The following is a 23,837-nucleotide window of genomic DNA, read 5'->3' on the forward strand; positions in this document are numbered from 1 at the left end:
AGTTTTTAAAATTGGTAATCATTCACATAGTTCAGAAATTAGGAAATACTAAAAAAGATGAAACTTTTCTTTCACCTTGTTCTTCTTCTGTTCATTTCTCATCTTACAAAATAATAATTGCTAATAGAGTCTTGTATATCCATCCAGAATTTCTTTAACCTATATAAACAAATATTCTTCTCTCTGCCTCCTCTCTCTCCATTTTCCATACAGCTTAGCTTAATATAGATACTTTTTGAGCCTTTATTTTTGCCCCTTCCTATTTTTTGAGCAGGTATAGGTTCACAGCAAAATTAAGCAGAAAGATAGTGAGTTCCCATATACCCCCAGACTCCACACATGCACACCCTCCTCCGCTAACAACATTCCTTACCAGAGTGGGACATTTGTTACAATCAAACCTACATTGACATATCATCATCACCCAAAGTCCATAGTGTACATTAGGGTTCACTCTTGGTGGTGTACATTCTGTGGGTTTTGACAAATGTATAATGATGTGTATCCACCATTATGGTATCATATAGAACAGCTTCATTGCCCTAAAAATCCTCTGTGCTCTGCCTTTTCATCCACCCCTTCCTTTTTTAATATCATGTCAGTGTTTCCATAATACATGGTCTTTAAAGTTTGGTGGAATTGTTTTGTGAAACTATGTGAGCCTAGTTCTTTTTTGGTGGGAGCTCTTTGAAAATATTCTCTATTTTTTTCTTTGGAAATTGATTTGTTGAGTTTTTTTTTCTTTTTTTGAAGTCAAACTTTTCAGACTTTTCCCTAAAACACTTATTTCATCTAGTTTTAAAAATTTATTTGCATAGATTGGGGCAAAGTAATTTTTTATAAAAGTCTGTGGGTTACTTCTGTTTATTTATAATTTTGTGTGGTCGTATTTCCTCAATTTACTCTTTTTTTTTTATAATTTTATTTATTTTTTCCCCCAAAGCCCCAGCAGATAGTTGTAGGTCATAGCTGTACATCCTTCTAGTTGCTGTATGTGGGACGCGGCCTCAGCATGGCCGGAGAAGCAGTGTGTTGGTGCAAGCCCGGGATCGAACCGGGCCGCCAGCAGCAGGGCGCGCGCACCCAACCGCTAAGCCACGGGGCCGGCCCTCAATTTACTCTTGTTAGTGGGTTTTTGTTTTCGTGTTTTTTTTAAGCCAGCTTTTGGATTTATTTTTTTTCTCTTCCATTCCTTCTATCTTTCTGCTTTCCTTTGGTTTATTTGCTTCATTTTCTAACTTGGGGTTGAGGGCTTAATTTATCCCCCCCTCCCCTGCTGTGAATTTTCCTGCAAGCACTGCTTTGGCTGTATACTATAAGTTTGATATTGTATTTTCAATATTCTTGGCTGGAAATTTTGTGATTTCAGTTTGTATTTCTTCTTTAATCCAACAGATATTTGTAATATTGTAAATAAGCTTTCTATGATCTGCTTGGCTATTGTAACCTCTTTTAGTAATAACTCTTAAGTAACCTGTTAAGACTAAGCTACAGACTTGTAAGATTTCACTAAGATTGCTAACATAAACCTAGATTTCTTCTTTGAAATAGTAAAAAGAATGTCTTAATGAAGTTTTTTTAGAGTCCCATTTGTAACTTCAGCATCTGTTTTGGTTCAAATCTGGATTTGAAGTGGAGACCTGAGATTCAAGTGAGTGCTTGAGCAAAAGGCTAGGGGCACTTGATGATTTCAGCTCCACTGAAGTTTTCATCCTTAAAGAATTAGGATTTGGGCCAGCCCGTTGGCGTAGTGGTAAAGTTCACGTGCTCCACTTCGGCGGCCCGGGGTTCACAGGTTTGGATCCTGGGTGCAGACCTATGTGCTGCTTATCAAGCCATGCTGTGGCAGGCGTCGCACATATAAAGTAGAGGAAGATGGGCACGGATGTTAGCCCAGGGCCAGTCTTCCTCAGCAAAAAGAGGAGGACTGGCAATAGATGTTAGCTCAGGGCTAATCTTCCTCACACACACACACAAAAAAGAAATTGGTACCCATCCCTTGTTGTTCAACTCTGAGCTATGTTATTTAATGCATAATGCTAAACTCATTACATAATACAGAATCTTTTTTCCTTTGTAGTCCCACTGCTGTTGGCCTAGTCAGGGCAAGCCACTTAAATGTTACATAAGCTTCCTAATTAATCTTGTTGTGAGACCTTCCTTTCTAATTCACCAGTCCTATTCCCTCTAGTGTTTTTTTCTTGAAACAGAAATCTCAGTGTATGATTCTATTCAAATGTTTTAAATTCTGTTCAGAATCTTGAGGATATTTGAGGCTCTCTAAGATCATTTTCTGAACTACCTTTTATTTGTTCAACAAAAATACGTTAAGTACCTACTCTGGGAGGTGCTGTGCTTAATGCTAGGGTTATAGTACCTAAGGGACAAATGTGATCCTTGCCTTCGTGAATATAATGTGATGAGGAAGAGAGGCAGGAAATAAGCAAATGTGATGGTTGCTAAGGTGAAGTACAGAATGATAATGGATTGTAATGAGGAATCTAACCTTGTCTGGAGAGTTGAGGACAGCTTCCTTGCGAAAGAAGGGGTTTAGTTACGACCTAAAAGATGAGTAAGACTTAGCCAGTTAAAGTGGGGAAGGAGGAAGAGTAGTAGGCCTGGCAGGTGCTAGCATGTGTGAAGGCCCTGAAGAAGAAAAGAATGTTTTTACAAAAAGCCTTTCTAAGAAACTGGAAAAAAGACCAGTATGGATGGAGTGATGAAGCTGGAGGGGGAAGCCACATTATGCAGATCTTTGTATGCCATTTAAAGACTTTGCTTTTTTGCCTAAGGGCATCAGAAATCATATAGATATGTTTTAAGTGGAGAATAACTACAGATTTATAGTTAAGAAAATCACTTTGCAGTGTGAAGAGTGGTTTGGAGATGGTAAATCTGGATATAAAGAGACTAGGTAAGGGTTGGCTGTAGTTTAGCTCAGAGATTACGGGAGCTGGTACCGAGGTAGCGGCAGAGAGGTTTGAGTAAAGTAGCTGGATTTGAGAGGTAAAGTCAACATAGCTTGGTAACTGGATGTAAGAGTAGAGGGAAGAGCCAAGAGTGGTTTCCAGGTTTCTGGCTTGGGTGGTTGGCAAAACCATTTATTGAGCTTGGAAACACTGGGGGAGAGGAAGGCTTTGAGGGGATGGGATAAAGAGCTCAATTTTCGACCAATGATTTTAATGTGCCTGTGAGATACTAGGGGTGATGTCTAGGAAGTATTTAAGATACCGGTCTGGAACATAGAGAAGTTTAGTGTATAGATATATTACCTATATGGCTGCTAATTGAAGCCATGAGAAATGATGAGACTGTCTTGGGTGAGAGTATAGAAAGCAGAAAAGAAGCCTAGGACAGAGTCCTGAGGAACTCTGACACTTAATGTTTGGATAATAATGGCTAAAAATATTTATAGTGAACTTACTTTAGGGTCAGGCATCATTCTGAGTGATTTATACATATGAAATCACTTAAATTGCACAACATCTTTGTGATGTTGGTCCTTATCTTTATTTTATGAGTGCTAAAAACTGGGGTGAGAGAAATTAATGGAAAAATTATTATTGCAGCTGGAGAAATGGGAGAAAATGGAAGTTTAGTGTTATAAAAACAAGAGATATTTGTAGAGCAGGAGGGTGCCTTTATGTTGAAGTCTGAGACGTGACCTAAAATGAGAGCTATAAAAATCCATAGGTTTAAAGGATGGGATTGACTTTGCTGACTTCATCCGGGACAGTTCTGGTGGAATGGTGCAAACAGAATCCAGGTTGATAAGGGCTGGAGAGGGAATGGAGACTGTGTAGACATTTTTGAAATTTGTTTGAGACTGGAAGGAGGTGATTGCCAGAAAGGCACTTTTAATTTTTCTTGGTTAGGGGAGACTTGAACTTTTTAAATGCAGGTTTAAGCATCAATGGAGAGGGAGAAGTTCAAGACATTCGAGAAAGAATCATAGAGTAAGATTTCCTATGAAGACAGAATGAAATAGGATCCAGGGCACAGGTAGAAGGATATCTCCTCCACTATGTAAAGAAAGGATGGATCCACATTTGATGATGGGAAGTTGAGGTAGTTCCCATTCCATCCTGCTTTTCTGGAGTCAAAGTTAATACCATTTGGGAGTAGATGTGGAGGGGTATTCCTTTCTAGTTTTACATCCCTCCGAGGACTGTATATTATGGTTATGTTATCTGTGCATTCTTGGTTGTGTATTTGGAAGGCCTCTCTGTGTTTTTTATAATGAAATATATAGTGCAAACAAAATGTTGCATGTAAGTTATAATGCCTAATAAAGTAAGCATCAGAACCCATCACTTAACTCAAATATTGCATTACCAACAGCGTTGAAGCTCCTTCCTAGTACTTTCTTGTTCTTATAACTTGACCTGAACTTTTTTCCCCTTGTTCCCTTGCTTTTATTTTAATAGCCCTTGTTTGTTGCCTTTAAATCCGTTAGAGTTGCTTTTTTGTACCTTATAATAAATGTTACCATACTATATGTTCTGTATTTTTGTCTTTTTCACTCATTATGTTTAGGATTTTTAGTGATGCAAGTAGCTGTATTTCGTTTGCTTTTCTCTACTCTGGAGTTGTCTGTAAATAGATGGGTGTTTGCATTGCTAGCTGTTTTTTGGTATTCTACTTTGATCAATTGTATATGTGTTATTGAGACACAGGTGCAAGATTTTTTCAGGGTATATACCTATTATTGGGCTGTAGGGTATGCCCATAGTCAACTTTGTAGGTAAAAATGCCAAACTCTTTTCCAAAATTATTGTACCAATTTATGCTAATACTGATAGTACATAGGAGTTCTCTTTGCTCTATACCTTTGTAAAGACTTGTTATTATCAGACTATTTTTAAAAACAGTTTTATTGAGGTATCACATACATACAAAATTAACCCATTGTAAGTGTACAGTTCAGTGATTTATAGTAAATTTGTAGAGTTATGAAACTATCATGACAATCCAGTTTTCGAACATTTCCATAACCCCTCCAAGTTCCCTTTTATGTCCTTCTTTGCTTTCTAGCTCTATAAATTTGTCTTTTCTGGATATTTCATATAAAATAGTCTTTTGTGGGGCTGGCCCGGTGGCTCAAGCAGTTACGTGCACGCGCTCCACTGGGGCGGCCCAGGGTTCGCCAGTTCGGATCCCGGGCACGCACCGATGCACTGCTTGTCGAGCTATGCTGTGGCGGCGTCCCGTATAAAATGGAGGAGGATGGGCGCAGATGTTAGCTCAGGGCCAAGCTTCCTCAGAAGAAAGAAGAGGATTGGCATCAGATGTTAGCTCAGAGCTGATCTTCCTCACAGAAAAAAAAAAAATAGTCTTTCGCATCTGGCTTCTTTGACTTAGCCTTACGTTTTTGAAGTTCATCCTTGTTATAGCATGTATCAGTAATTCATTTCTTTTTATTGCTGACTAGTATTCCTTTGTATGGTTATACCACATTTTGTTTATCCATTTACCAGTTGCTGATATTTGGATTTTTAAAAATTTTGGGCTTTAATGAAGAATGCTGCTATATGCATTTGCATACAAGTCTTTATGTGGATATATGTTTTCATTTCTTTTGGATAGATACCTAGAAGTGGAATACTATACTAATTTAGTTATGGAGGCTTCATAATATGTATTTATCTGGTTGGACAAGTTCTCCACCTTGTTCTATTTCATATTGGCCCTTTGTTCTTCTGTGTAGATTTGAGTTAGTGTAAGTCCCATAAAAAAACCACCCCTTCTCTGGCTGTTGACTTTGTTTGTCTGTGAAATCTTAAAAAAATTTGCCCCTTTAAATTTGCAATATTTCTGTTACAATACTTAATTTTATCTGTTGTAGGTAATTGTTTACAAGTCTTTTCTACCATAGTGTAAACTTCTTGTTGTTTTTTGTGAGGAAGATCAGCCCTGAGCTAACATCCGATGCCAATCTTCCTCTTTTTTGCTGAGGAAGATTGGCCCTGGGCTAACATCTGTGCCCATCTTGCCTCTACTGTATATGGGATGCTGCCACAGCATGGCCTGACAAGCGGTGCGCCAGTGCATGCCTGGGATCCGAACCTGTGAACCCTGGGCTGCCGAAGTGGAGCGTGCGCACTTAACCGCTGTGCCACCGGATCGGCCCCTATAGTGTAAACTTCTTGAAGTTGCTTCTTCATCTGTGTGGTCCTCACTATGCTACTTGTGTAATACCTTTGAGTAGTGAATGAATATTGACAGAGGAATCCTATCGGCTCACTGCTGTTAAAACCCAGAGGCCTGTCTGACATTAGACTTTATAGATAAGGACTTAGCCCTATTATTATTATTGTTATTATTATTATTATTACTACTACTCAGATTTCTAGTATAAAAATTGAATTTTTAAATTTACCTTTATATAACTTTTACTAAATACTTTTCTCCCTACTTTTTTGAGTATGTATAGTAATTGGCTAGTTCATAAATCTTAAATCTCCTCTACTATTTTTAAGGAACACTTATTTGACATATTTTTACTTAGAAGTTCACAGAATTGATGTTTTCTTATCTTATGTGTCAGGAAGCAGTAGAGAAATATGAAGAAGTGCTACATAACTTAGAATTTGCCAAGGAGCTTCAGAAAACCTTTTCTGGACTGAGCCAAGATGTAAGTATGTTTTCTGTGCTTTTCCTGAAACAAGTTTAACCACTGATGTTGCAGAAAGTGTCCATGTCTAATAGTGGTGCTTGGTTACCATCCAGCTAATTCCTGCTGATATTTTATTGGGGATAGGAGGTTGAGGATAGTTACTGATGAACTAGTGTTTTCAGATTTCTGGAGTCTCAAGAGAATACAAATGGTATCTGAATATGAGACATTGTGCATGAACTATTAGTTATCTAATATATATTATTTCACTGTGGAATTATAGAAACCGTCAAGAAGGAGAATAAAAAATATTTGATAGATACATTTATTAAAGATATTTTAGAATATAGGCTTATAAATTTATATAATATAGGCTTATAAGTTTAGCATTATTTAACATATTAGGAAACAGAATTGGCAGACTCTTCTTGAGACCATAACAGTTATTAGGAAAACTTAACGATTCATGTTAAATAGAATTAAGTCTGGTCTCACTGCCTGTCAGGTTCTCTATGTTGGGAATTCAAATTTTATCTTTGCCAGATTTAATCAGTAGTAAATATGAGGTCTTAAACGTTCATTAATGAAGTATTCTTCACTTTTTCTGAATCATAGTATTAGAAAGCCTTTTCAAGACCGTGTTTTAACAATTGAGGAAATATTTTTGTAAATTCCTTTCTGGGATGGGGACCATGCCTCATAAGGTTGTCTCTTCTACTTTTTGGATATTTTCTTCTTGTATGGTGAACTGAAATTTTCTTCTCCATTCCTTTGGCATCAAACAAACCAAAACAAACCAAAACATCATTTCTAGGCTAAAAACATTTGCCATCTTAATCCTTATAATATAGTTCTGAGTTGCTCTCTTCTGGATGTCTGATGTAATTAAGTCTTAACAGATTGTGTGTAAATCTAAAATAGCCTAGTATAGCGCCACTACCTTCTGTTTTCTGGGTACTTCTCTGAATGCAAGTCTAAGATGATATTAGCTCTTTTTGTCAGTCATAGCATATTTTAACTCATTCATGCATTTATCACTTAATTTTGGTAGTTTCTGTTAATTCCACAGTTATTAAATACTTTTAGACTATTTTAGATATAATAGTTTTAAGTCAATGTTTTTCTTATAGTTGTATGATTGATTCCCCCCTCCTGCCTTGCTTATGTTTGTTTAGTTTTGGTGCATTTTACTATGAAAAGATCTTTCATATCTTCCATCTGGTTGGAAATATACTCCTATAATACTTAAAATTTTCCATCAACTCTCTTTACTCCAAGTTACTCTATCAAATTTTATTTTTCCATTCAGGTGTTTATTTTTTCAATATATGGTGTTCTTTTCTTCTTCTTTTTAGATTTAAATCTTTTTTAAAACACCTTCCGTGTGCCAGGCGCCTGTGTAAGTCCACTTGATTTTTACAGCAATCTAGAAAGTGGATATGAATAGCCCCATTTTACAGATAAGAAATTTGAAGCTCAGAACAAAAGGAACTTCTTCAAAGTCATATGGCCAATAAGTGGTAGTGTGAAGATAGGGCCCTAGCTACTTTTTGCCCCTAAAAACTGTGTTCTTTTCTTTATACCATGGATACGGTATCTCTGTATTTACATGGTCTTCCACTGCTGTAGTCTAGTGGTAGCTCCCAACCCACCAAATTTTGTTGGTATCCATGAGGTTATTTTTCCTTATTTGTGCTGTAGATTTACTTTCACTTTAGGTGAGGTACTAAAGGACTTGGAGCTTGTCTTGATGAATCAAGACCCCAGAAGTGCTTGCCAGTACCTTCCAGCCTAGTAATTTTTGGACTCTTCTTTTACTACAGTCTTTTGTCAAACCTCTTCTTTGATAGCCAGTTTTGCAGTTTGTGTAACATTTTCTTCTTTCCCTTCAAATTAAAGTTGGAAGCCTTCCTATTCAGCCCAGCCACATCTCTCTTTGTCTTTATAATATGAGCTCTGTGCCTTGGAGAGGATTTATCTTTCTAAGGCAAGGTTCAGAAAAATAAACTTATTCGGTACTGTTGGTTGATAGTGGTTTACTTCATATGTTCTCCTTTTTTCCAATCTGGTCCTTCCAGACTGGAAAAAGAGGAGATGTAACTTGACTTCTTAAGTTCCACATAAATAAGGAGAAATAGGCTGTTGTCAGTGGTTTTCATGACATCTGAATATGATCTAGGAGACACTATACTTTCTTACTTGATACTTGATTGATTCAACAAATATTTCAGGTCCTGTTGTGTGTCAGGCTGTATGCTGGGCGCTAGTGATATATTGGTGAACAACAGAGATCTAGTCCCTGTCATCGTGGAGCTGCAGTCTAAAGGGGATGCAGATAAATAAAAGGATAACCATTTAATAGATACTTTGATAGGGGAAGTTCAGGGTAGCATGGGCCCGTAGGAACACCCAAGCCAATCTTGGGAAGTGGCTAAGGAGAGATCTGAGGAGTCGTGTGATAAAGTTCTGAAGATGCCCTCAGCATCAGGTGCCTTGCCCTATACCATCGTGAAACTGTGTCCAAGAGAATCCCACTGTCTCGGAGAGCAGTTGTCACCTTTCTCCTTTCCTCTTCTCAAGCAGAAACTGAGAATCCTGTAGTTTTGGTAAGTGTTATTGGTGTAAGTCCCTATTGAGGTCTTGGAAAAAGCTTTTCTGATCCTTTGCCATCTTGAAGAAAACATCCTACCCACATAACCCTCAACCAGTCTTTTTCACATTCTCCAAATTTTATCTTTACCATTGTCTCTTGTCCGTGGTGGTAGCACAAGTAAATTTACGACGTTGCTTTCATACCCCCTAGAAAGAAAGTAATAATGCCGTAACGAATCTTTTTCTTGAGGTTTTTTCCCCCCAATCTTAACCTACTAGGATTTATGAACTAGAGTTTTAAATATTGATGCTATATGGCTCAGAGTACTTTAACCTATCTATAGGAAAAATCTTTTAGATTTTTTTTTTTGTTCTCAGTCTTCATGCCTTAGAAACTATCCAATATGATGGAAACATTACAATCAGAACAAAAGCTATGGGGAAAAAAACGTTTTAGGTTTCTTAGTGGAAATGGATGGTACTTTTTATTATTGGTATTTTATAAATGGGAAGCCACTTCTGGGACCCATGTATTATGTGAGACTTTAAGGTATTGTAGTTCTGAGCTTTAGAGTAGACTTCAGTGCTGCTCACTTTACACACACACATTTATTTGAGGGAAACCTTAGATTCCACTAATTTTCCTTATGTGTTTTGTGAGCTAAATATTGGAAGATACAGCTGCATCCAGACTGACAAACTATTATGAAAATATCTGTTAATTTTACTCAAAAAACCCCACAAAACCTGTTTGTCATGGCTGTTTCTTGGCGTTACATTTATAAGACATTTTATTTCTATTTGGTTTTCAATGCCTTATGCCTTAGGCCAGTCTTCTTTGCTTAGTTGAAAACGGACCATTTTAGTTTAAATATTCTTCCCCTGGAACATGAGATTTAAAAAAACCCCAAAACTAAACTAAAGCGTTTTCTTAAAATATTTGGCCTAAAAAGGCTTGATATGCGTAAATATGGAAAAGTAAAACCTTGGAATTAATATGGACATCAGTGATAGGTACTTTGCTTCTCATCATGGTGTTATCAGAGGTACTAGATTCAGCCTGGAGTTGGGAGTCAGATATTTGGACTCCCTCGGTTCTGGTTACCTGAGACAAACCAGTGTATTACTCAGTGACTTCTTTAGCTGAACGAGGAAGCAGGGCTTAAATGAATTGGTCAGTTTCATAGTCAGTGTTTTGTATCTGAGATTTATCATCTAGTCTCAACACTTTGGGATGAGACTTTTGTAGACTGTCAGTTGCTAATACGGGGTGGTGGAGAGTTGTCAACCTTAATTAGCATTTGTTTTAACAGCTCCTTAAAGCGCAGAAGAAGGCCCAGAGAAGGGAGCACATGCTAAAACTTGAGGCCGAGAAGAAAAAGCTTCGCACTATACTTCAAGTTCAGTATGTATTACAGAATTTGACACAGGAACATGTACAGAAAGACTTCAAAGGGGGCTTGAATGGTGCAGTGTATTTGCCTTTAAAAGAACTTGACTACCTCATTAAATTTTCAAAACTGACCTGCCCTGAAAGAAATGAAAGTCTGAGGTAAGCTAATGAAAATATTTTCCTGAAATAGAACACATAACACTTTAGTCTAGCTTTGTAATTATATGTATATTTAGTAATTAACTAAGAAAACCTTAATTTGATTCAACATAGGAAATGTTGGCCAGCACAGACCTCTTACAGGGTTGATAGACTGTCTAGAAGGAAAGGGAATTCGAATGACTTCATTAACATGCTTCTTTATTGTAACGCTGATTTTTAAAAATAATGTCTGAATATCAAATTTTAATCTTATTCAAGTATTAACCATAATACCAATTAGATATATTCTTAAAATTTTTCTTTATAATTATCTCAGGCTCTTTATTACCTGAGAGTCTTTGCCTTCTTACTACTGTTGTACTTAAGTGGAGGTAAATAAAATTTAACTTGGCCAGTATCATTAAACGTGCAAAGTCAGAATTATTTGGTGTTCTTATGCTGTGAATAAATACTGAGAAACAAATCTGATAATTTAACATACAAAACCAGCAAATTGAGTCTACTCAGTTTTTTTCCCCTATAATTATCCATTTGCTGTTTTTGGTCTGATGGAGTAAATCAGCTAATGAACAGGTAGATCCCTATGCTTTTGCTTTGTTAGGTACAGGTTGTTCCAATGTTGTGTTCGTTAGCTGAGGTAGAGCAGAGTCAGATTTCAGCTGTTATTAGAAATAAGCCCTGTATCAGGAAGAAACCTATAAAACTCTTTATTACCTATATATAGCCATGTGTATATTTTTTATTCCCATTCTGATAGTCTGCTCTATCATCATTACCTATTTGGTTGCTTGCTTCTCCTACTTCACTTTAGTGGATTCAGGGAATGTAGCTTACTTTGATATGTGAAATGTAAGTGAAACATAATTTGAAAAATAAGCTGCTCTCTTTAAAGTCAAATGCAGCTCTTAATATTTCCATTCCACTGTTCTTTCATCTAGAACATATACTTGATAATAAATGATACTGCATTGACAGCTTTAAACTCTTTTTGGCCTATTCTTTAATAGCTGCATTTGGTAAAATCTTTATTTTAGTAGTTTTAAGGAAAAATGCTTATATTTGAAATCCATAAATGGGCATTTAGTCGTCTTTTAGAAAATTTCAATTTTTCTAGTAAAAGGACAGAATTAACATTGAACGTCTTGACTGTTGATGGGTTATACTGTATAAATTGTACTGCTCCATATACATGTATATATGTACGTCTAAAGCCACTTTGTTCTGCTGCTGCTTTTCCTTGTCAGTGTTGAAGACCAGATGGAGCAGTCATCCTTGTACTTTTGGGACCTTTTGGAAGGTAGTGAGAAAGCAGTGGTAGGAACGACATGTGAGTTTTCTCTACTCTGGACTTATGCAGTGAATACTAAACTTTATGTTAGAAGTTTAGTATGATATTGAGGGCTGAAACTGTGTCAGTCCATCAGAACTTACATGTCTGACAATAATATATTCATCGGGAGAATGATCTCTTTGTTTAGTTCTGTTAAAAGCAGCTATTGTATAATTATACTCACTAAAATGGAACCTAGGGAGAATTTTGAAGTGGCATGTCACTATGATTTGGGAACAAGAGCTAAGGACTAGTGCTAGCTTCAACACTAGCGTGACCATTTTGGGGTTCAGTACTCTATTCTGCATAATAGAACCTACTCTATTTCGGAATCATAAATCCACACGTTGTTAATATCAAGGCTTATCTACCAGATCTGCCTAAGAAAATATGAATGGTTTGGCGTATAGTCTGAAGCATTGTTGTCTAGCCATCTGGAAATGATCTGGAGAGAAAGAGTCCTTTTGGCTTCCTAAATAGACTGTGGCCAAATGACCAAGTACAAATGGCCGGACGTGAAGTACATCGTTATGTGTACTAGCTTAGGATAGTGAAAACTCACTAGAAGCTGGTAAACATTTTTGTTACTAGTTATTGCTTCCTTTTAAAAAATATCTGAGTATGTATAATTGCAAAATTTCTAAGTCCTTTAAATCACAGAAATTTATTTCTTGGTTAGAATGCAAAATAATACAAATACTTTGGAAAATAGTTTGGCAGTTTCTTACAAAATTAAGTGTACACTTACTAGACAACCAAGCAATTACATTTCCAGTACCCAAGAGAATTGAAAACATATGTTCACATAGGTACTTGTATATGAATGTTCATACTGGCTTTATTCATAATAGCCCCGAGTGAACCCAGCTCAGATGTACATCAACTGATAATTGATAAATAAGATATGGTATATCCATACAATGGAATCTGCTCAGCTATAAAAAAAGGAATGAACTATTGATACATGCAACAACATGGATGAATCTCAAAATAATTATGCTGAGTGAAAGAAGCTAGACAAAAAATGAGTACATATTGTATCATTACATTTATGTGAAATTCTAGAAAAGACAACTAAAATGATAGCAGGTTAGTGGTTGCTAGGGAATAGGGTGAGGGAATTAATTACAAAAGGGACATGAGGGAACTTTTTGAGTTGTTGAAAATGTTCTGTATCGTGGTTCTGTTGGAAGTAACACGACTGTGCATCTCTTAAAACTGTACCCTTAAAATAGGTGAATTTTATTGTTTGTAAATTATATCTCAAAGTTGATTTTTTTTTTAAAAGACAAAATCTATGTCATAGTACTCTGTGAAAGGAATAATAGACCCAAATCAAGTATGGGAACTCTGCTTGATTTGGGAATTATATTTTTAGTGGGTATTAAAAATGAAATAGACCTTAGACCTATTTATGGTGCAGCAACTTTAACATCATTTTAAGATTTTTCTTGATCATCAAATAATGATGTGCTAGGAGTGACGTATGGCATAACTCAAGAGTAAAATCTTCATCATGGAATTTTGTAGTTTAAAAATCCTTTAGAGATTGTTGAAGATAGGGTTTTCTAATGGTTATGTTTGGGGAACTGTTACTTCTCTAAAGCCTTAATTACTTGGGGGAGATAGAGTAATTATTGCTAGTTGTGATGTCTTGGGGATAGATGGGAGAAATGACTTTCCTCTCAGCTTGGGGAATAGGTGTGTGCTTTTGTAACATATTAGAGTCTTTGATTAGTGATTCTGAGTTTTAGTCGTTTTTCAAATGGTGGAAATGGAGGCCCACAGAAACTTAAGAAACTTGTTAAACTTTGGGATTCTCATCTTTAAAATTTGTATCGATTCAGCATGACATAAAGATGGACTGCATGTTTACTTTTCATGGTGCTGACTAGTTCTTTGAATCCTCCCTAATGTGGAATACTATAATGACATACTATAACTAGGATAAAATCGTATTAGGATTTCTATTTCAAATAATTTTCCATGAACTATTAGTTTATGTGATAACTAAGTCTTAATTACTCTTTCTTAGACAAACACATGAAAGATCTGCTGTCTAAATTGCTGAACTCAGGCTATTTTGAAAGTATCCCAGTTCCAAAAAATGCTAAGGAAAAAGAAGTATCATTGGAGGAAGAAATGCTAATAAAATCAGAGAAGAAAAAACAATTGTTGAAGACTGAATCTGTCAAAGAGTCAGGTTTGTTGTGACCTCTGAAATTCTTTACAGTGGTTGCATTTTTAACACTTAACCAAATGAGTCAAATCGTTGTGTTGGGCCGGCCCCATGGCTTAGCGGTTAAGTGTGCGTGCTCCGCTGCTGGCGGCCCGGGTTCGGATCCCGGGTGCGCACCGACACACCGCTTGTCTGGCCATGCTGAGGCTGCGTCCCACATACAGCAACTAGAAGGATGTGCAGCTATGACATACGACTATCTACTGGGGCTTTGGGGGAAAAAAATAAAATAAAAATAATTAAAAAAAAAAATCGTTGTGAAATGATTACCTTTTTTTAATTTGTTAGATTCTACATGCATGGAAATCTTGTTGCAGGATAAGTCTAGGTGTGGAAAACATCTCTAGGCTTTATCACCATGATTTATAGAGTGAAGCTTAATAGAAACATTAGGTTATACTTTGTTGCAAGATAGTACACTGGAATTTGAACGAACCTCTTTGTTAAACTATAAGATAGTTCCACTTAAAATTGTTATTTAAAATGTAAGTTCCAGTAGAATCCAATACTGTAGTAGAACGAGAACGTAAACAACTTAAGGTTAACATATTGACTCGGGAAAAATTGCCAAAATCAGTAAAAGAAATATACTTTTCAAAATTCTACTTTCTTGGGGAAGAAATACTTTTGTTTTTGTTTGTTGAGGCTGGATTGATTTAAGAACTATCACTTCTAAGGAGGTGGTCCATGCAGGGTTTTGATATCTGCTAGCAAGATTCAAGTCACTTTTCATGTTCACTTCCTCTTAGTTCCTAATACTTTAAGTCCAGTGCTTCAGTATCTCCGCTCCCCTACCCTGCTCCCAGCCGTAAACTGGCTTGCTGGAGAAGCCTTTATGGGCTCTATTTCAAGCTGAGATGACTAATTTTTACCCCATGGGACCGCAGCTATAATTCCAACTTAAAAGAAGCTGTATTTTTGGATAAGAGGAGATAGTCTTGTTTTCAATCAGAAATCAGGTTTTAACTGCAACTTGACTTTAGAAAAGTGTCTTATATAAGGAGAGCTACTGGCTTCAGTTGGCCTCGGACTACATGCTTTGACCAACAAGCAGTAGTGAGAATTACTCCTGCCATAAATACACTTAATTGTACTATCCTTTTTCTATTACTCTTCTGAAATATGTTGCTAAAATGAATTATGGTTGTATTCAGTCTACAGACTTATAGTTTACCTAGTATTTATTTAATATTCCCTTTATCTTCCCAGAGTCTCTTATGGAACTTGCACAGCCAGAGATACAACCACAAGAGGTAAGATACTGAAAGGTAATTTGCTGAATTGTTTTTTGAGACTTGCGTATAGTGTTGTGGTGAGGAGCTGAGGCTCTGAAGCTAGATCGCTTATGCTTGAATCCTGGCACTGCACCTTACTAGCTTAGTGACTTTGGGCAAGCTATCTAGCCCAGCTGTGTCTGTTATCCTCATCCATAAAATGGGGATAATAATGTGGTTATTGTGGTTATTGTGGGGATTAAAGGAGTCAAATTCTAAATTACTTAGAATTTGACCTGGCAGACAATCACTGCTCAGGTGTTAGCTGTTATTGTTATTTTTGGCCCCTGTGTTAGAATTTAAGATGGGTATGATTTTGCTCTTGCCAGAATTTACTCACATTGGTAATTGAAGAGGGTATTTGTTCTCTTTCTAATTGACATTGAAATTCATGGAAGCTGAAAAGAATGGAAGAGGCAAAACCACAGTATGATTGATATACAGTGGAAATAAAGAAAAGGCTGGTAATTCAGGAAACATGAGGCTTAAGGTTAAACAGTATAACTTTGTGTGGTTGAACTACCCGGTGCTTTAACACTTAAGCAAATCAGGTGGGTACACTGGTCCTAAGGCTGGCAGAGGGGGAACAACCTTGGTAAAAGAGCTTGGATCAAGCAAAGGTGGCACCGTGACGTGCAGTTCTGAACAGTCTTAGGTGAGTCAAGTATAGATTGCTACTTCTGAAGTGTTGAAGTTTGTATTCCATTAATTTGAGGGGAAAGGAATAGACAAAAAGGACGGTCTTTTCAGGTAGAATAAGGACAGAAGTTAGCACAGGGGCTCAGACCAATGGACGTAGGAATATTAATAAAGTTCAGTGTTCCCCTCAAGGTCTACAAATTTTATGACTCAAGCACATTTTTTCTCTGATCTAGTTTCTTAACAGACGCTACATGACAGAAGTCGATTATTCAAGCAAACAAGATGAAGAGCAATCTTGGGAAGCAGATTATGCTAGAAAACCAAATCTCCCCAAATGTTGGGATATGCCTACTGAACCAGATGGTCAGGAGAAGAAACAGGAATCCTTCAAGACCTGGGAGTCTTCTGTTAAGCACCAGGAGGTATCAAAGCCTGCAGTTTCCTTAGAACAGAGGAAACAAGAGATTCCAAAACTCAGGTCCACTCTGCAGGAAGAACAGAAGAAGCAGGATGTCTCCAAACCTAAGCCAAGTCCCAGCCAGTGGAAGCAAGAAAATCCTAAATCCAAAGCAGGATACATTCAAGAGGAACAGAAGAAGCAGGAGACACCAAAGCCTTGGCCAGTTCAGCTGCAGAAAGAACAAGATCCAAAGAAGCAAACCCAAAAGTCTTGGACGTCTTCTACGCAGAGTGAACAAGACATCACCAAGTCATGGACCACTCCCATCTGTGAAGAACAGGGTTCAAGACAACCAGAGACTCCAAAATCCTGGGAAAACAATGTTGAGAGTCAAAAACACCCTTTAACACCACAGTCACAGATTTCTCCAAAGTCTTGGGGAGTAGCTACAGCAAGCCTCATACCAAATGACCAGCTCCTGCCCAGGAAGTTTAATACAGAACCCAAAGATGTGAGTTGATCTGTATCAGTCTGCTTCTGTCAGTGTAGGCATAAATAAGGAGTTGTGGTAATGATAACCTTTTAGTTATCTTTGAAAAAAAACCTACAAAACCCTTGTAAATTAATGTATAAAGTATTTCACTTAACTCTTTAATGTATAATTTATTCTTTTCCTAGAAACTTGGAAGTAAACGTAGTTGGTCTTTTGAGCCTAACCTGAGATGAAATTTCCACAATTAGAGAATATTGTTTTAATGGCAAAAATTTTTTTTTTCCTTATTTTTTTTTTTTGTGAGGAGGACTAGCCCTGAGCTAACATCCGATGCCAATCCTCCCCTTTTTTTTGAGGAAGAGTGGCCCTGAGCTAACATCCATGCCCATCTTCCTCTCCTTTATATGGGACGCTGCCACAGCATGGCTTACCAAGCGGTGCGTCGGTGCGCGCCCAGGATCCGAACCTGCGAACCCCGGGCCGCCGAAGCAGAGTGTGTGCACTTAACCGCTTGCGCCACCTGGCCAGCCCCTTAATGGCAAAATTTTAATGACATATGACATCAAAATAGTGGATAGTTCAGGCAAGACCATAATGTGAGCAAGTGAGAAATGTGAACGCATGTCACAGGGTAGGAGACTTGTTAGACTGTATCTCGTGTTATCTTCCACCTGGCACATGTGTGACTTTTTCTGACAGACTTCACATTTTTCTGTATTGTCTTGCTTCCCTCACACTCATTTGTAGTCACTGTGATTAGTGTGTACTCTTTGAAGAAGGTACATGGTGGTTGCAGACATTCCAGTAGTCAGGGAAGGATCTGAATTAGTTCTCTATTTTTGTTTCAAAATAAGAATTTTCTGGAGATGGAAACTATAGACATTAGATATTCTGTAATTAGGTTTTAGAGTATGAGATTTAGTTCAAATATAAGGCCTTATTCTGTTAATGACAAACAACCTATTTCAGGAAGACAAGAAGGCTTATGATGAATAATTTTTGGATGTGATGCTAGTTAGTGTTGCCTTTTATTAAATTATAAATTATTTACCACCATTTAAATGCAAACTTGTTACCACGTTGTTTGCTGAGAAATGTGAACGTCTTTTCCTCCCAGTGTTCTCCATCTCTGTCTGGTAGTGTTCCTTGCACTTCCATGCCTTTTTAGCTAAAGGCCTTCTGATAAGTCTTTGGTCCTCTAACAGTGTGAAAAACATTTTGCTTGGGGAAGTCAAAGCATTGCATTTTATAAATAAATTACCCCTACTTCAGTTCTACCTTATGGGAAGAGAATTGAAGAGTTATTTGTCTCCTTTTGCTCTCCTTTCTTTCTCTTTTCTTCAAGTGCTAATATTAATTTTAGCTTCTTCCTGACCCTGCGGAAGATTGATAGCCTTATTTCATTAACCAAATATCACACAACAGTAATTGTAGTATGACAACTATTTTGACAAGCTTACACTTAAAAACCCAATTTAGAGGCCAGCCCCGTGGCTTAGCGGTTAAGTGCGCACGCTCCGCTGCTGGCGGCCCGGTTTCAGATCCCGGGAGTGCACCGACACACCGCTTCTCCTGCCATGCTGAGGCCGCGTCCCACATACAACAACTAGAAGGATGTGCAGCTATGACATACAACTGTCTACTGGGGCTTTGGGGGAAAAATAAATAAATAAAATTATTTAAAAAAAAAAAACCAATTTAATACCTCAATAAAACTTTTTAAAAAACCCAATTTGAAATTCCACTAGGTATAGCAATGCTGAGCCTTTACCATACCAGAATTTTGATGCCACGCTATTTGTTGAATGGTATTTAAAATCAGAGGTGCTTAGTTGGAAAGGTCGGAACTCATATTTAATTTGCTTTTATGTCACAGACAGCATTATTTTAAAGTTGCAAGTTCTTTCAGTGACTGAGAAGACACTTCTCTGTATAATACAGTATTTGTCTTACAATCTCAGCTGTCTGGAACATAACTAAGTACAGTCAAGGGCAAAATAAGGTTCAAAGCCTAAAGACTAGATAACATGAAATTAATCACTGAAGCTTGTGCTTTTCTCCTAAAAGAGCTTTTCATGTATTAATTTAGGGTCTGTTAACTCTTATTTTATATGACACTCTTGACAAGCTTAACTTAGGATTTCCCAGTGAATTAGAAGGTGGAGAAGAGGAGCTGGTAGTGACGGGCACGTTGACAACTGTAAGAAGTAAACATGAGGTCTAATTCAGGGTGGACAGCAATCTTAAGCAATTTAGCCTGAGGGTTAACCACTTTATAAACATCAGTAGTCCCCTGAAGTATACTTTCTTTATGACAAAATATAATAGTGTATTTTCTCAGTATTTACATCTTAATGTTTCTGAAATCAGACACATCTTAAAAATGGGATGTATGTTTAATATGGTAGTAGTAATTTTTCCCCTGGAAAAAACCCACATCATTGGTGTGTCTTACAATCAGTGGCATCTTATCATAGAGGACATATGGTAACTGATGTTTATAATGAAACAACTTCCTATCGAGGAAATGCTGTTATTCTGGGTCTTCCCTTTAAAAAGAGGGTGTTTTAGAAAGATTTCCATTAAAGTTGTTCTGAAGGAAAAAAAGTGCTTAAAGTTTATTTAAATTATGTAGAAAATGTATCTATGTGGATATTCTTTACCTGAGATAAATCTGATAAATGAGCATTGCTGTGTTTTGATTTCATTAAGATGTAGTTATAAGCTGAGTTTCCTGTATAGGCTGTTGAATTTGAACTTCACTCTTATGCCTTATGGTTTATCTTGTAGGTGCCTAAGCCTCTGCATCAGCCTGTAGGTTCTTCCTCTACCCTTCCAAAGGATCCAGTGTTGAGGAAAGAAAAACTGCAGGATCTGATGACCCAGATTCAAGGAACTTGTAACTTTATGCAAGTATGAGTCGTTCTTAAGTGAATCTTAAATGATATTCATGGAGCTACTAGTTTCTGATCTGAAGCATTATAATAAAGTTGTTGTTAGCTGTGTCACTTCCTAGCTCTGAGAATTTAGGAAGCTACTTAACTCTCTACCTCAGTTTCTTTTTTGAAAAATGAGGGTAATAGTTCCTTTCCTAAGTTTTTGGTAAGGAATAAAGTGAATTAAACATATAAAAAACTTAAAGTGCTCAAATATTACTGCTGTAGATCATCAGTAGTTTCTGCTTAGATTGTGAGACCCTACTCTATGCCTGGTATTTCGGTAGGTGCAATTTCATTCATGAAATTCTGTTACAGAATTTCAGAATAGTGTAATATTACTGAGAGATGAAGTAGACAAATAAGATATTTTTGTGTACTAAAAGAAATCTTGAGCTTTGGAATTAGACCTGTGTTTAAATCACATTTCTACCATTTACCGTCTGTATAATTTGTGACAAGTTATTTAGCCTCCAACCCTCTACTTGTTTGTAAAATGAGGGAACTGTTTACCCATTCAGATTATTTGAAGATAAATAAAAGAACTAAAATGATCACTACAAGTGTGTGGTTTAAGTACTCAAAATGTTGGAAACATTTCTGGAAGAACCAAGATAGGCAGATGGGAGAAGAGAATGGCTTCTCATCATGAAAGTGTTTCAAAGCATGAGCTAGTTTAGTGGTTGAGATAAAATAATTAGACCCTCTCATTGGTTGGGTATAATAAAATAAGAGTTTAGTCTACACCAGGATTAATGTTTATGTTTAAGACCTCAAGTCAGGAGTTTTCCAAGTTAGGCCTTACAGTTACTGTTATAGTTTAACACGAGGCAACCTTTAAGTTTGACAATTACTTTAGATTTTATTTTTAACTCTTAATTTCTTCTCCTATAAAGACTAAGTTATTAACATCTTGAGTTAGTTATTAGCTAGATTTCTATAGCTTATAAGCTATGGACATTATTATGAATAATCTTTGTTTCTACTCGTTTAAAATCTCTAGGAATCTATTCTGGATTTTGACAAACCTTCAAGTGCAATTCCATCGTCACAGCCGCCTTCAGCTACTCCAGGTAGCCCAGTAGGTATGTAATCATTCTTAAGACTTGGAACAAACAGCTGTAGGTCTAACAGTTGTTTCTTTCACAGATAAGTTTACTCTAGATATTTTAAGGATTGAACTATATCTGTGTTAATTTATTCTGAATGTATCCGTATGTTATCAGTTACCCATATCATATATGGGTAAATTACCATTGGGATATTAGTGTACTTAACTGACCTGTTTGCATTTTAGAGTAAGTTTCCAGATGGGTGAATGGAAATGTCCAATAGCTGTTTTTGCAACTTTTTATGTTCTACTTGGAGTGAATTCTGACTAGAACTTGCTTGACTCCTTTCCACTCTATAAATCTAGCACCGAGGCTTTTGGATCCTATGAGTGAAATTACCTCAGTGATATTTAGCACACTGATTAACACAGTGGCTAACGCTGGAGCTTAGATTTGAATCTGATCTGATGCTTTGAACTTTAGGCTTTTGCTCTACACTAGTTTATCTCAGGAGAGGAGTGACATAATCAAAGCTGTAGTCCAGCTGTAGTGAGCAGTGCTCACCAGCTGGAAGATTGGTGTAGTGATACCTGAGTGCAGTAAGGAGAATAAATACAGAGTAATTAACAAAAGTGGTAGACATTAATTAGAAGAAACCAAACTGAAACTATGTAATTGAAAAGTATATTAATAAATACATGATCAAAGAGGAAAAAAACACCCAAGAGACAGATGACCCAACTAAGACTTACTTTGAAATTTGAAACTTAAGTATATCAGTTAATTACTATTCATGATAGCTCAGATTTTATCTTCTGGATGACTATTACCACTTTTTTTTTTTTTTTTTTTGGTGAGGAGATCAGCCCTGTGCTAACATCTGCCAATCCTCCTCTTTTTTTGCTGAGGAAGACGGCCCTGGGCTAACATCTATGCCCATCTTCCTCCACTTTATATGGGACGCCGCCACAGCATGGCTTGCCAAGCAGTGCGTTGGTGCGCGCCCGGGATCCGAACCAGTGAACCCCGGGCCGCCGCAGCAGAGCGCGCGCACTTAACCGCTTGCGCCACCGGGCCGGCCCCTATTACCACTTGTTTTTAAAAGTCATAGTTCCTTTATTTTGGAAGCCTTGAAATGCTGCTTTTCCCTGTTTACCCTTAAGAAGTCATTATGTATCACAGACGAAACTAGTATCCTATTCTTCTACAATTCTCTCTGACTCTTTTTAGAGCTCTAAGAGAAAGTTCGTGATGGACTTGAGACCTAGTCCTTCCAGCTACTGCTTTTTTGTAAAGTATAAACTTTAGTTTCCACTCAGTTGATGTGCATAAACTTTTCTCCTTCCTTAGTGATTTTACTGTTGATTTCACTCTCTGCAGCATCTACAGAACAAAATGTATCCAGTCAAAGTGATTTTCTTCAAGAGCCATTACAGGTAACTTGTCCAAAGTAATCTTTCATTTATTCTTCTTTGCTCATCAGGGAAGAAACTCTTGCTTTGGCAAGGAGGATCAGACTTACTGATTCTAATATACCTAACTGAATTATTGAAGATGTTCTAAGGTTATCTAGTTTTTTAGATTAAGTACAACTGGTCCTCAAAAGATTCTTTAATGACCATAGAGAGGATATCTGTTATAATAGAGAAGGTTAGCTAACTTTAATAAGGAAAGAGCAAGCCTGAAGAATTCAGAGGTACCTTATCTGAGAATTTTACTTTGCTGTTGAGCTAAGTCAGTTAGTGTATCAGCATAGTAAAGGGTCTAAAGAAGGAAACTAATTTTGTTTAACCCATAGTTAACCAGTCTTCTCTCCCTTCCCACATAATAGTTAACACTCATTTTCACAGAACTAATTTTCACAGAACACACCTATAGATGTAAAGGGACTCGATCATTGAGATCTGTAAATGCCACATTGCATTTCCATCAATAGTGAGTTCAAGGTTTGCTAGTTTTCTGATCACTTCTTTTTAAAAAAATTTGTCAGGATCCCTCTGTAAACCTTACGGCAATTTTCTTAACAGTAGCTGCTTTGACAGTAGGTTAAATATTTTGACCAGGTGGTTCAACAGTTGTTGCCTTCCCTTCCAAAAACTTCTGAGTAAATACCATTTGTTTACAGTGGTTTATATTTAGTTTGATAAGGTGTGGCTCAATTTTCAAAATGTATTTGTCGAGCAAGGTCCATCACCCCACTTACTGCTATAACTAAAGAGTTCCATTTTATCTGTTTCAGCTGTTAGGGTTCTACATGAGACTTGCAGTTGACAAATTAAATTTTTTTTTGAAAAGCTACTGGTCTAATTTAGCAGTTCTAGGGGCAGGCTTGTGGATGGCTGCATCAGAATCACTTGGTTATTTTAATAAAAATAGATACTCCTAAATATCACCTTAGACCTATTGGTTCAGAATTTCCAGGGGTGTTATCTAGTCGCCTGTATTTTTAATAAGCTCCCTGCGGGCATCTGCACATCCATTTTTTTGAAACCACTCGTTTCCAACATCATGTTTACTCATCAATTCTTAAAACTACCTCCAGCTGGTCTATTTAAAGAGCTGTAATTTGGAAGCAAAAACTGCCATAACTTCTAAATAAGTACTAAAGAATGTATCTTTATCTTTTTTGTTGTTAATTAAGTTCAAAAGTCTTTTAAAGCTTAACTATGAAGTGGCCTGAGTTGCCTGAACTTAGCATCTGAATCTTT

The 23,837-nt window shown here is 36.9% G+C and overlaps 1 protein-coding gene across 16 annotated transcripts in view; it reads left to right on the top strand.

Moving 5' to 3' along the window:
• Positions 1-23,837, top strand: part of CAPRIN2 (caprin family member 2) — a 42,796-nt gene that overhangs the window by 6,031 nt on the left and 12,928 nt on the right. For 15 of the 16 annotated variants that reach the window (XM_058558562.1, XM_058558563.1, XM_058558552.1 and 12 more), the window contains 9 exons: positions 6,548-6,634; positions 10,522-10,760; positions 12,008-12,090; positions 14,129-14,296; positions 15,542-15,585; positions 16,482-17,159; positions 19,932-20,054; positions 21,081-21,162; positions 22,510-22,565. In XM_058558562.1, coding sequence (XP_058414545.1) covers positions 6,548-6,634; positions 10,522-10,760; positions 12,008-12,090; positions 14,129-14,296; positions 15,542-15,585; positions 16,482-17,159; positions 19,932-20,054; positions 21,081-21,162; positions 22,510-22,565 — 1,560 coding nt within the window. Of the gene's footprint in view, positions 1-6,547; positions 6,635-10,521; positions 10,761-12,007; positions 12,091-14,128; positions 14,297-15,541; positions 15,586-16,481; positions 17,160-19,931; positions 20,055-21,080; positions 21,163-22,509; positions 22,566-23,837 lie in introns of those variants that run through there. The other variant, XM_058558566.1, reaches the window with a different exon arrangement.

Source organism: Diceros bicornis, chromosome 17, assembly GCF_020826845.1.
Source record: "Diceros bicornis minor isolate mBicDic1 chromosome 17, mDicBic1.mat.cur, whole genome shotgun sequence".
In the NCBI taxonomy this organism is placed as follows: Eukaryota; Metazoa; Chordata; class Mammalia; order Perissodactyla; family Rhinocerotidae; genus Diceros; species Diceros bicornis.